At 35.2% G+C, this 13,795-nt stretch overlaps 1 protein-coding gene across 2 annotated transcripts; it reads right to left on the bottom strand.

Moving 5' to 3' along the window:
- Positions 1 to 13,433, bottom strand: LOC125850188 (biotin carboxylase 1, chloroplastic). 2 transcript variants are annotated; one of them, XM_049530068.1, is made up of 17 exons: positions 13,293 to 13,433; positions 10,989 to 11,103; positions 9,925 to 10,250; positions 9,471 to 9,612; positions 7,868 to 7,966; positions 7,671 to 7,727; positions 6,594 to 6,665; positions 6,040 to 6,129; positions 4,199 to 4,258; positions 3,749 to 3,934; positions 3,526 to 3,618; positions 3,045 to 3,126; positions 2,066 to 2,172; positions 1,425 to 1,500; positions 1,247 to 1,293; positions 1,097 to 1,159; positions 1 to 260 (listed from the first exon to the last, which is right to left on the bottom strand). In XM_049530068.1, exons 2-17 carry the CDS (start codon positions 11,043 to 11,045, stop codon positions 207 to 209), a joined length of 1,611 nt encoding a protein of 536 aa, XP_049386025.1. In that variant the 5' UTR covers positions 11,046 to 11,103; positions 13,293 to 13,433; the 3' UTR covers positions 1 to 206. The 2 variants fall into 2 exon arrangements, with proteins under 2 accessions (XP_049386025.1, XP_049386024.1); XM_049530067.1 differs by lacking the exon at positions 13,293 to 13,433 and adding an exon at positions 12,655 to 12,805.
- Between the last annotated feature and the right edge of the window lie 362 nt (positions 13,434 to 13,795).

Genomic DNA, 13,795 nt, shown 5'->3' with positions numbered 1-13,795 from the left:
TCACATAATAAGACAATTTATAAAAAGAGAATAACTTCATTCAGTCTTGTGTATCTTTAAATACAACAAGCTAAAGATAAAGGAGATGAAAGTTGTATCCAAAACTGCATTAACTTCAAGATCCAATGGAAGTAATGTTCTTTCACTATATTCACTGATGAAACAAGAAAATCAAAGAAGAAAACTAAAACTAAATAGAAGAATAATTAAGCATTGGCATTGATCAGCTCCTTGGTTGCTGCTGGAACAATTTGCTGAGGCTGCAATCACAAAATTGCAAAAATATCAACTTACACTAGTGAATAATGAAATCTACAGCGCCTTTGCGCGGAAAAAAAGTAGCTTTCAAGAACATTTTGACATTTAGTTACACATGTATGAAGAAGGATAGCAAGAGACTGATTCAGGATTTGAAATTTATGGTTCGAGTTCGAAATTCTACCACTTATCTATTATTTATGCTTGTGTAGTTATAATAAACACATGCAGTGCCTGAGCCATAGTATGCTACATCCGCCCGTGGACAAAATACTGGAAAACACAAAACTTAAATGCATAGCACATGAATGGTATGCTTCTTTTGAGCCGTGGGTCTATCAGAGACAATCTCTTTACCCCACAAAAGTAGGGTAAGGTCTACGTACATATTACCCTCCCCAGACCCCACTTGTGGGATTACACTAGGTACGTTGTTGTTCTTGTAATAGAAGTTCTGTCCAGCATCAGAAGGAACATAGAAGTGTTATCTAATTACAAACTGCTTTGATATGCATTACTTAAGCCGAGGATCTTTCGGAAATAGTCTCTCTACCCTCCCCAAACCCTCCCCACACTAGGTATTTTGTTGAAAAGAAAAATCCCTTTTTCAAATTCTTAAATCTCATTTTGATTGAACTACATGACTGCAAAAACAAGAGAAAGATTAAGATTAGGATTTATGGTTAGTCCAACCATTACCGAGTTTCTAAGTGTTGTATCATCTAATCTTTCGCGTTTCTACATTACAAGTTGCAACCAAGCAATAGCATTCGAAATGGACGATGAAGATGGTCATGTTGTAGGTTAAAAGCTTAAAGATATCAATTCCATTACTTACCGGAGCTAATTCTTCCTCATGCTTTGGAATGAAAGCAGTATCAACGTTCCCGTTCTTAAAGTCCTGTTGAACAACGGACACAAAGCAAAATTAGGTTCGCCAAAATCTCCCAAGTTGGTATACACGTTAAGAACATGGTAGTCCACCTACCTCGATATCAAGGATGAGTTTATGATATTCTATTGTGGTAGGAACTCCTGTCAAAAGAAAAAGTAATTTGAGTGCTGAGTGGATTTTAAACCTCTCATGGCAACTTAAAGAACCAACTCTACTTTGCAGTGCAAATAAGCACTCATATATCCAGGAAACCATTGAAGGTTGGTCTTACCAGTGATAATGGTGTCATTAAGTGCTCTTTTCATGCGCTCAATAGCCCTCTCACGTGTTGGAGCCCATACGATGAGCTGCAACAGTTTCATAAATATTTTTTTGGAAAAAGAAGATATGTTAATAGAAGGAAAAGTAGAACAAGCTGCAACAAAGATCAAATAGCTTTTAATTGCTGTGTTATCAACTTCAGATAACGACCATCGACTTGAGAAATGGAAAAACAGTCATGCATACTTCTATGATCATACTCCAATATAAGTTCCCTCAAGTCCAGTCCACAGAATCCAGTTAAATGTTTGTAACATGACTATGGAAAGATGGCTAAGATTTTCAAAATCAGTAAAGATAAACTAATCGTCGAACCACATGTCTTGCATAAGGTTTACTATCACACAAATCTACTTCTGGTTTTAAACGTTCATTGGGTGGTCTAGGAAAACATGAGTACCAACTTCCATGATTTCTGCTGGACTTTGTGGCAATTGTACTTGGATAATTCGAAATGGGAAAAGCATTAAGCAGCGACTTAAGAAGAGAAGAGTGACCACCCAAGTGCCCCCACAGTACATGTCCATAAAAAAATGTAAGAGAGGGTCGGGGTCCATGGAGAATGGGACAGGTAAAGAGAAAGAAATCCACCTTTCCTAGCAGGGAATCGTAGCTAGGTGGAACCACATAGTCAGGATAAACATGGCTATCCATACGCGTAAATGGACCTCCAGCTGGTAAATATGAAGTGATTCTCCCTATTCATGAAGAAAACAAGCTTAGATATATCAGGTAAAATGCAAAACAGTGAAAGTAATGTCTATTCTGCTTAACAATCTGGCTTCCATTCAAGTAAAACAGAACGAGCATATCCAACAAAGTGCAATTCAGTCATACAAATCATAAATGTCATTTTCTTCTCACTAGTTTCACTTTAATGCAGACAGTTCTCCATGTAAATTTTAAGAACTCAAGAATTGAATAGCAATTTTTTTTTACATCAATTTCTTCTGAAATGTTAAAATCGGGGTAAAATCCACCATAATAGGAAAGGAACGGTGGTAAGAGAAATAAAGAAGTCATCAACTACCTTTCGTCTCTATATTAACTATAATTTAATAGTAAAGATGTTAATTATGTCTATATTGCTATGGCATTTGCATATTTATCTCTGGCAACATTCACATGCAGGGATCAATATGAACATATTTTATTTTTTTTATAACCGAGAAATCTGTCGGGTCCCTTTGGACCAATCACAGCCTTCTAAACTCGGTGGATAATGAGCCCACCCCTCTACCCTTCTCCACTTAAATACCGGGCTTCGCTTTGCATGGTTTGGGGCTTGAACCTGCAACCTAAGCCACAAATTCACCACCTTTTGCCACTTGAGCTAGGCCTTGGGGGCGGGATCAATATGAACTTATTAAAACATCTAAGGACTTTTTTAACGTCATGTACACCATTCTGAAACATAGAGTGATTTGCTTACCCAGGCCGATTGATATCACAATGAAGTATGATTCAACCTTAATTTGTAAATAAATAATCTGACAGAGTCTGCCTTGAAGGTCATTAATCATTGCTTTAAAGGAAAACATTATTCTACAGACAGAAAATTCAATAAAACCTGGGCCGGGTCTGAAGTTTTTGAAAGCATCTTCTGCGTTTATACGGCATTCAATTGAGTGTCCTCTAAGCACAATATCCTCCTGTAAGTAAGAACACAAATTAACAAATGAAAATTAGATAATTAACTGTAGTTCTGTTTTTGGCAATCTTAAAGATATATCATCACCCCTCAGAGAATTTTTTTTTATCATTTCTTATCTGATTCTCTATCAACATTATATAATTCAAAGCAACAAAGGATCATTTTTATACACTACAAAATTACTTTTATACACCGAAATTACTAAGAATTCAACCACTAAATGATGGAATTATTGATCCATGCAACTTACTTTAAGCATTACAGACTTTTGAACTCTCATTTTGATATAGTGCAAGTCAAAACACAATCTTTCACTGAAATTGTTATAATTTTCCTTGTCCGTCTCTTTCCAGAAACAGAAGTCCAATGCAAAGAAAAATTGACTGTTCTCTGTTACCTGTTGGTATCGGAGCTTTTCTCCCATAGCGACACGGATCTGTTCCTCTATCAGATCAACAGAGGATATCATTTCTGTCACTGGATGCTCTACCTAGATATTCAGCAAATCGACACATTACATTATTTGCTAAACAATATTAAAAGTAAAAGACAGATTACATTATTATCGTTGAGTTTCTAATTTTCTAAAAAGCTTAGATCTTGAACAGAGCTTCTTTCACCTGAATACGAGTGTTCATTTCCATGAAGTAAAAGGACCCTCTCTCATCCAATAGGAACTCTATGGTACCAACACCAATGTATCCTATGGATGCTGCTGCTGCAACAGCTGCATCACCCATGGCTTTCCTCAGCTCTGATGTCAATGCAGGGGACGGTGCTTCCTCCAGCAGCTTCTGGTTTCTTCTCTGCACAAATAAGCCATTTCAATGGTGCACTTTGTTAGTGTATGCCACTTGACTTGACAAGATTACTGACATAACTTAACAATGTAATGAATTTCTTAAACATAATTAATCATAAAGGAGTGTTTGACATTCAACCAACCATGTTACAACAAAATGAAGCATCACCAATTATTTACAGAATTTATAATACAGAAGAGCTTTCCAATAATGCAAATCACAAAAATGCAGAAGATCAAAAAGATATTTGTATAACATTGTACCTACCTGAATACTGCAATCACGCTCTCCAAAGTGTACAACATTACCATACTTGTCCGCCAAAACCTGCATATAGCATGAAGCTGTGAATCAGCACATTTGAATCATAAAATAATAGAATATTAACTGTATATTACAATGTGAATGGTTAAACCAAAAAGGATTACCACCTATAAGGAGATAAACTATCTACGATACATTCAAGCAATAATTAGGATTATTTAATTTTCTGCATGAGATTGATTAAAGATGATAATTTAGAAAAGAAATGCACTTTCTAATGGTCATTTATTTATGTTGATCACTCGTGATGCTAAGGGTAAAAGATGCAACTAAGCTCCTCACAGATTCAATAAACAGCAAACTGAAATAGGTTGAACTACAGATAAAACAGAACAAAGAAGGATCTCAGACTAGTTGAAATTAAAGGACGAGGAGTTGAACCAGATCAAGAACCAAAACTAGGCTTTTTTTGGGATAACCATGGTGTTTAGGCTTAATAGGCAGTGTTGTGAAAAGCACGCTTAAGCCCTAAAGCGAGCCTCAAAACATGTTGGGCACTTCACCTCGCTTAATGTGTACTTCAGTGTCGTCATCATGACTCTAAGACAAACTCTTCCTTGCAAATGAGTTTTCCAGAAGAGGCGACATGAAACTATTGATATTTCCCTTTATCATGAAAAAAATTCAATCTTTGTCCATATATTTGTTATTCATGCTTATAACTATTAGTCTTGGACTAAAATACAAATTTGTAATTCTTCTCCATTTGCACCTTTTTTTCATTTAAGTCCACATTTTATTTGCACTTTTTGCTTAAAGCCCCATTGGAGCCTGGAGTTTTTTGCGCTTTTCGCTTTTGATAACACTGCCAATAGGTACCATGTAACTCTCTCCACCAAGGCTAGGACACGACAGATCGGAAGAAATCACCAAGTGTTTTTGTCTCTGCTGGGATTTGAACCTGAAACCCCATTTTCATTAACAACTAGACCACACCCTTGGGTGCAACTTGCCTCCATCTTTCTCTTCTACAAACCAAATTGATCCGGGAGCTTTTAATATGATTATAGAAAACCATGATACGTCCCAATATATTGTTAAGGACAGTCATTTTCCTTCTCTTCCCAAGGAACCATGACAAAGCTTAAACCAAGAACCACTTTCATGTGCCACTCTTGTGTATCTTCCTTCATTACCTCAAGTACTAGTAAGATTAATTAATAGTTCCATCAAGCAAAATAAAAAGACAAATTAATAGTTAACAAGTGTCAAATGTCATCATATGTCTAGCACCAATTACTAAATCAGACAAGAAATGACAGAGGTACTATCCAGATTCTGCATCTTATTGCACAAAAATTCACCACTGGATGGCAATTTATAAATATATATATATATATATATATATATATATAAAATAGTGTGTGTGTGTGTCTATTGTAGAAGTTGTTCATAATTGTTACACTAATGGCAAAGCATTTTTTTCATTTCTAAGATTGATTCTTTTGGGTCAAATATATGCGGGAATTTCAAGTCCCAATATAAAGAAATAAATCTGCCAAAACAAAAGAAACACTAATCCATAACTCAGACATTTTATGTGCACACAAAGCCTGAGACAACAGCTCATTAGCAGTTGTAAGATGTAATGTCCAACATCCAAGAGTTGTCCGTCATTTGATACATGTATTCCAATTCTTCCCAAAACAGAGTGGCTTTTTAAAAATAAAAAGTATTCCAGTTCTTTCCAAGAACTCACATAAAACTTTGATCTCTATGGAGTCAAATTCTTTTTTTCTCAGTTAGAAAATCCTCTTGGTTAATGAAGTAAGGTGCAACGATACCTGAAATTCAATGTGCCTAGGATTTACGATGTACTTCTCCAGATAAACGCCATCATTTCCAAATGCAGCTGCTGCCTCACTCTTAGCTTGCTGAAAATGAAAAAAGACCAAGCTTAGCGATAAAGTCACAACTCTGGTGTAAGAGCAATTATGCTTCATGATATGTTTTGTGGGTCTGCTAGATTACGTATGATTCATAGAAAAGGATGATTAGAGACCACCATGGAAGAAAATGCTGGGCAAAGCTTATATAAAAAGAGTTTCCATTCACATGCATGAGCATGGGTGATATGAGATATTATCAAATGCTCAGGGAATAATAACAATATTATCTGAAAATATTAAGTGCCTGAAGAAAGCAAAAGAGGATATGCAACAGTCACAACAGTTTCCTCAATAACAAATTACAGGAAATACTACTTTCATCTATTTGAAAATTCCAAAAGATCTCATTGGATGAATCTCCAGAGATTAAAGAAGTCAAAAGCAAGAGACTGATCTTCACCTACTATGTTTGAGACTTAAAGATTGACATACGATACAAAGAAAAGTACCTGCAATAATTTTACGAACTCATTAGGTTCTTTAGCAAGACGCATTCCACGTCCACCACCACCAGCTGTTGCCTTCAAAACATAAAAGGTTCACAAGTTCAGTGACAACCCTTCAGACGCTCAATTTTAATCACTTTATTTCGAGCAAATAACTTCCATAATTGTGCATCAAACATCCTTTTCTCTGTTTCCCTTTATTATATTCTTGATCAAAATTAAGCATTACAACACTATATCAAAGCAGGTAGATAAGAACCAGATATAGCTACAGGTTTATTTTCATTGTACCACAGTATGATATTCAACTATGTAACTTTTCATACTAAAAGAATGCTGGATTCAAATATAACACTTGATAGTGAAGCAGTTCAGTAAAATTTTCAAAATGAGCAAAGTAAATGGAGGCTTCGCTTGTGTCAAGTTATAACAATTGTTCCAGTTGAAAGTGTCGCTAATTGACGTCTTTCTTTGCATTTATCCAGAAGAGGGTTTGCAAGAGGCACGGAGTCTGTATCGGTGTAGTAACAATCTTCTCTGGAAATGTAAGGATACCTTTAGTTATGCCAATAAAAATTTGCCCAGTTAGTTATGTTAAAAATGTCTTTCCTAGACCTGACAAGTTGATGACTTGATCCTTTATTCGAAATTACCATTTAAGAAAAATTAACTCCATCAAGTCCTATACAGTTCCCATTGTTAGAAGAGAACATTCACTAGAAGTAGAATGCCAGAAAAGAAGTTCATGTCATACACAACTTCAGAGGCTAAAAGAAGCAAAACTATGTATGAGACAAAGGATGATAACTGTAGAACAAACACGACAATCAGTCTCTTAATGCGGAAAGGAATTCAAGACCAGCAAATGTTTTCACAAAAGTCCATAATACTATAGCCTAGAATTAAAGAGACGAGAAGTCTAGCAAGCAGACCCAACAAGCCAATCAGTCTCCAAATGCACAAGTGACAGGTATTTCACATATACTGATATAATCACTATAGTCAAAGGGATATATTTTAGATACCTCACACCACAGAGCATTTGATAATTCAAGCTACTTCAGTTTTGAGAAAAGTTACCTTAATCATCACTGGGTAACCAATCTCCTCAGCGAGCCTTACACCTTCTTCAGTGCTCTACAATGGGGATTATCTAGTTATTAGTAGGCAGCCAAGAAACAGCAACACTTATACAAACAAATATAAAATGCATGTGCGTATGACGATGTTCAAATGACGGAAATGAATCAAAATATTATGGCATGACACAGTGATACCTGCAATAGTCCGTCACTTCCTGGTACAGTTGGAACACCAGCATTCTTCATTGTATCTCTAGCAGTGGCTTTGTCACCCATGACTCTTATACTGTCTGGCTGCAATTTTAAGATAAATCTTTTATAATGATGTTTACATTTCCTCGTGTTTTGAGCAACCATATGTCTTTTCATATTTGTAGTGTTGGGACCAGCTAGCGCAATTTGACTGATCCACAGGCAGGCCGTTCGGCCAATAATCACAGATTACCAAGGCAATCCTGCCTAGCAAAGCTGGAGCAGATGGGCCCAATAAGTGTTTGCTGCTAGGATTCGAACCAGGGATCTCCAGGTTGTCACTCCAGTGCCTCAACTACTAGATCAACTCCTTGGGACGAATAACCATGTTTATTATGGCTCTCTAGGTTAAGTAGAAAGTGTGATATTGTCCTTTACTAACTTTTAGTTTTCTTTGGTGAACAGGATTGGAAGTGGATATTACAAAAATAAGATTTTACTTAAAGCCAGAGAAAGCTGTTGCTAAAAGACAAAGAATGTAAGTAATCCTTTTAATTTATGTGGCTATTGACCAAAACATAGCAGAATACATTCTGAGGGTGAATGATGCATATGCTTCCATTGAGCAAAGGGAAGGAAATGACATGGTTATGTATGTACATGCTTGCTGTTTTGGAAAAGAAACAAGAAAAGGGACCTCCATCAATAAGTCACTAATCTTAATAGAGAAGTTAATGCTTCTTTCTTATCATGCTTGAGAGTGTCAGATTGTTGTATTAAAACATTCAGCTTATACTGAAAAAAAATATCTACTGATGGAAGAAGAGGAACTACCACGTTAGTTATACAGAGATGTAGATATACCTATTCGAAAGATCTTATTGAGCAGAAGACAACAAGCTCTCTGGGTTGTACCACAGAGCTCTATTTGAAACTCACATGGCTGAAGCCTGAAAATATTTCAATTTATCCCAGTAATTTCTTCTCTTTGACCAAATATTTGATTATTTACCCACAAAACGCCAGCTAATTATTAGAAGCTTTTTTCATTAAATGTGGTGTTGGGGCCAGCTAAGCACACCTCGAGTAATTCTACAGGGTACCTGCTACATCCCACCAACACAGGTACCAAAATATAACTCTGTTCACCAAGGTTGGAACAGATGGGAAGAAATCACCTTGTTTTTGCCTTATCTACTTCATTGACCACCATGCCACACCCTTGGGTGCCTTAGAACTCCCATTTTTATATACAAAGACATGAGGATCAGCTGAATTTCTTCAAACCATACACAGATAGATAAAACAGATTAAGATTTCACTGTACTACTATACTTGATATAGCAGTGATCATGAAGTGATCATGAGCATCTGCATAGGAATCACACTAGATAAATACTTTTAAGTTCAATGTCTTGAATTGATGGATTTAATATCTAATATGAATCGATCAAAAGTCAAAGGATAGATTAGAATAATACTAAGTTTTACCTTTCGTGTTTCTGTTTTGTTAGTATCTACTGAATACAACACGGATACCATGGAAAATACAGATGCCTACAGGTTTAATATAGGTAATAAGATAATGACGTGTGTAAGAACTTACATTTGGCCCAATAAAGTTGATTCCATGTTCTCTGCACATCTCAACAAAACTTGCATTCTCAGAAAGGAAACCATATCCAGGATGCAACATTGTACATCCGCGACTGATAGCAGCAGACAAGACATTTGGGATCACTAAATACCTATACACGGTAAATGGAGATGTAAATGCCGTAATTCTTGGAGATGAAAATTATGAAACGAAGATCAAATAAAGATAAGAAAATGTTAAGAATTTTCTTTTGGTGAACCCATTTAGTTCCGGTTTGTATAGAGGATTGGGTATCGTTTGGAGAGAACCATATTTTGTAGGTTTCTCCTATTTTGGTATACCTCTTGTATACGGACATAATGGCCTTGTCATTATCAATGAAAATCTTTGGCGATATTTAAAAAATGCAAAGAATTTAAACTTAGTTTTGTCCAATAAGAACAGCAAGTTTCTGATAACTTACGACTGATTACTTGGTGCTTCTCCAATGCAAACAGATTCATCAGCTAGCTTCACATGTAAGGCATCTTTATCAATGGTCGAATAAACCGCAACACAAGGAATTCCCATCTCATGGGCAGTTCGAATTACGCGGACAGCAATCTCTCCTCTATTTGCCACCAGAATTTTCTCGGCGCGACATGTCACAGTAAGAGCACCATGACCCTTGCGAGAATTAGTACGAACTCTGTGTGCTTGAGCTGTCTGCCTTGGAAAGTTTATCCTATTTCCAGCTATAAAGCTACACTGTGAGCTCCTAATACCGCGCGTTCTCCCCAAAAATAAACCCTATTCAGAACATGCACCCAAAGTTTAAGGTTATCTGTAGCATCAAGATCTTTATTTGGCGGGCAGAAAGGTGCAAAAAAGCAGCATATATTTCAACTCATATAGAAAATACCTACTAACAAAATGCACCATAACATACCCTCTGGGACTCTCATCTTGAGATGTGTGCAAGAACATTTATATATTGAAAGAAAGAGACAAATGTGCTGACATAGAAGACTTCAAACAAGGTGAAAAGAAAATTCTCCCTACCTCTCTTTTACATGATGATGCTTCAAGTAGTTTTAAGAAAAAAGAAACACCTTTAACACAAAAACAACAACTACGCCTCAGTCACAAACAAGTTGGGGTTGGCTATATGAATCCTCATTTCTTCATTTACGCTCATATCATAGTAAAAAATACATATATAAAATACTTATAATAAAAATAAACAATAAAAGTTCCATACAAGTCTAAAACCTATCCTCAACTAGTAGCTATCACCTGTATGGATCTTTTTCTTCATGTGTGCCCTATCTTTAGCTAAGTCTGTATTGATACCAAGCATTTGCCAGTCTAAAATACCAAAAGTATTTTAACACATCATATTTATTTTTTTTAGCAATTATTAAATACCACAGGTATTATTACTATTTAGTGGTATTCAACCTGTCAGGTCAATTCCCAGAAGAGCATATCATTAATAACAAAGCAGGATTTTAAGATTAACACACATTACATATAGAAGTGCCTTACGGGAGTAGAGCAAAGAGCAGATTTGCCACAAACGCTAGTCATGGCTGCAGAATCCATTTCCTGATCAATGTAATCCAATTCCTGTCTTCCTGTCTTCCTGTCTTCCTGCCAAGAACTGGGAAAAACAAATCTTTTGAACATTGATCTAAGACCCACAAAGAATAACACAATGATTAACAAGAAAATGAAGAAAACAAGCAATAAGAAATGTCATTAGCTTTGTGTGTACCTATTACGTTGACAGAGAAAAATAGGGGGGAGCAAGACATGAAAAAAGAAGAGATGGGGATAAAAAAACTAGGTGGGTATGGAAAAAGAACAAATCTTTAGAAGAATGATTCAAGACTCACAAAGAATAAAACAATGCAAAACAACAAAATGAAGAAAACAAGCGATTTAGAACTGTAATTAGCTTAGTCTGTACCTATTACTTTGACAGAGAGAAAGAGATGTGTAAGCAGAGAAATGGGTATAAAAGACTAGGTGGGTATGGAAAAAAAAAACGAATCTTTAGAACATTGATTCAAGACCCATAAAGAATAAAACAAAACAAAAAAATGAAAGTAAACAAACAATTAGAACTGTAATTAGCTTAGTCTGTACCTATTACTTTGACAGAGAGTGTGGAAGCAGATGAAAGATAGGTGGGGATGGAAAAAGAACAAATCTTTAGAACATTGATTCAATACCCACAAAGAAAAAAACAATGCAAAACAACAAAATGAAGAAAACAAACAATCAGAACTGTAATTAGCTTAGTCCGAACCTATTACACTGACAGAGAGAAAGAGACGTGGAATCAGAGAAATGGGGAGGTAGGTATGGAAAAAAAAACAAATCCTTAAAACATTTAATCAAGACCCACAAGAACAAATCAATGCATAACAACAAAATGAAGAAAACAAGTTAGAACTATAATTAGCTTAGTCTATACCTATTTCTTTGACAGAGAGAAAGAGATGTGGAAGCAGAGAAAGACTAGGTAGATAGGAAAAAAAAAACAAATATTTAGAACATTGATTCAAGACCCACAAAGAATAACACAATGCAAAACAAGAAAATGGAGAAAACAATCAATTATAACTGTAATTAGCTTAGTCTGTACCTATTACACTGACAGAGAGATAGAGATCTGTAATCAGAGAAATGGGGATAACAGACTAGGTGGGTATGGAAATAAAAAACAGATCTTTTTCACATTGATTCAAGACCCGAAAAGAATAAAACAATGCAAAACAAGAAAATGAAGAAAAACAAACAATTTAAACTGTATGGAAGCAGAGAATTACACTGACAGATAAATAGATGTGGAAGCAGAGAATTACACTGACAGATAGATAGAGATGTGGAAGCAGAGAATTACACTGACAGAGAGATAAAGATATGGAAGCAGAGAAATGGGGATGAAAGACAAGGTGGGTATGGAATAAAAAACAAATCTTTAGAACATTGAATCAAGACCCACAAAGAACATCTCAATTCATAACAACAACATGAAAGAAAACAAGCAATTAGAACTGTGCATAGCTTACCAATTACTACTTTAACAGAGAAATGGGGATAAAATACAAGGTGGGTATGTAAAAAAAACAAATCTTTAGAACATTGATTCAAGACCCACAAAGAAAGTGAGGAAAACAAGAAATTAGAAGTGTAATTAGCTTACCAATTGCTACTCTGACAGAGAAATGAGAATGAATGACGAGGTGGGTGTGCGGTAGATTTGAAGAAGGAAAAGGTTGATGTCGATGAAAACAAGAAAGCAAGAAACCTGACTGTGTTCCAAACAAGATTGAAAGGTCCGCCAAAAACTGTGTTACAGGTTTTAGCTGCTAATGGGCTTTGTGATTTGATTTAATTTTTTTCAGCAGGTGTCAGGTATACACATTGAAGTCCAACTAAATTCGAATTCGTATCGAGAAATCCCACATTGAGAGTAAAGCGTTCCCTAACAAAAATAACTCTGTATCCGAGGGAACTCGAACTTGACTAGTATTTAATTTAATTCTTCGGGAAAGAGTCAAAATGTCTTAAATTCTGTGAAATTGAATATAAATATGCTTAATTAATAGTTTGATTTGAAAATGTTTTCGTAGTCAATATTTTGATTCAAAAATATTTTTATTATTACTTATGAGCTAAAAATTGTTCTTTTTTAAAATAAATATTTTTCTTTTCTTTTTTTGAACAAATTATTTTAATGATTTTTTATCAAAAAATGTTTATCCTATATCACTTTGAGAAAAAATCTTAGTAATTCTATTTATTGCTATTNACAAGAAATTAGAAGTGTAATTAGCTTACCAATTGCTACTCTGACAGAGAAATGAGAATGAATGACGAGGTGGGTGTGCGGTAGATTTGAAGAAGGAAAAGGTTGATGTCGATGAAAACAAGAAAGCAAGAAACTTGACTGTGTTCCAAACAATATTGAAAGGTCCGCCAAAAACTATGTTACAGGTTTTAGCTGCTAATGGGCTTTGTGATTTGATTTAATTTTTTTCAGCTGGTGTCAGGTACACACATTGAAGTCCAACTAAATTCGAATTCGTATTTAGAAGTCCCACACTGAAGATAAAGTGTTCCCTAACAAAAATGACTTTGTATCCAAGGGAACTCGAACTTGACTAGTATTTAATTTAATTTTTCGGGAAAGAGTCAAAATGTCTTAAATTCAGTGAAATTGAATATAAATATGCTTAATTAATAGTTTGATTTGAAAATGTTTTTGTAGTCAATATTTTGATTCAAAAATGTTATTGTTATTACTTATGAGCTAAAAATTGTTCTTTTTTAAAATAAATATT

The sequence above is a fragment of the Solanum stenotomum genome, unplaced genomic scaffold (genome assembly GCF_019186545.1).
Source record: "Solanum stenotomum isolate F172 unplaced genomic scaffold, ASM1918654v1 scaffold1482, whole genome shotgun sequence".
Lineage (NCBI taxonomy): Eukaryota > Viridiplantae > Streptophyta > Magnoliopsida > Solanales > Solanaceae > Solanum > Solanum stenotomum.
Note: the sequence above shows the minus strand (reverse complement) of the source record. Positions and strands in the feature narration are given on the sequence as shown.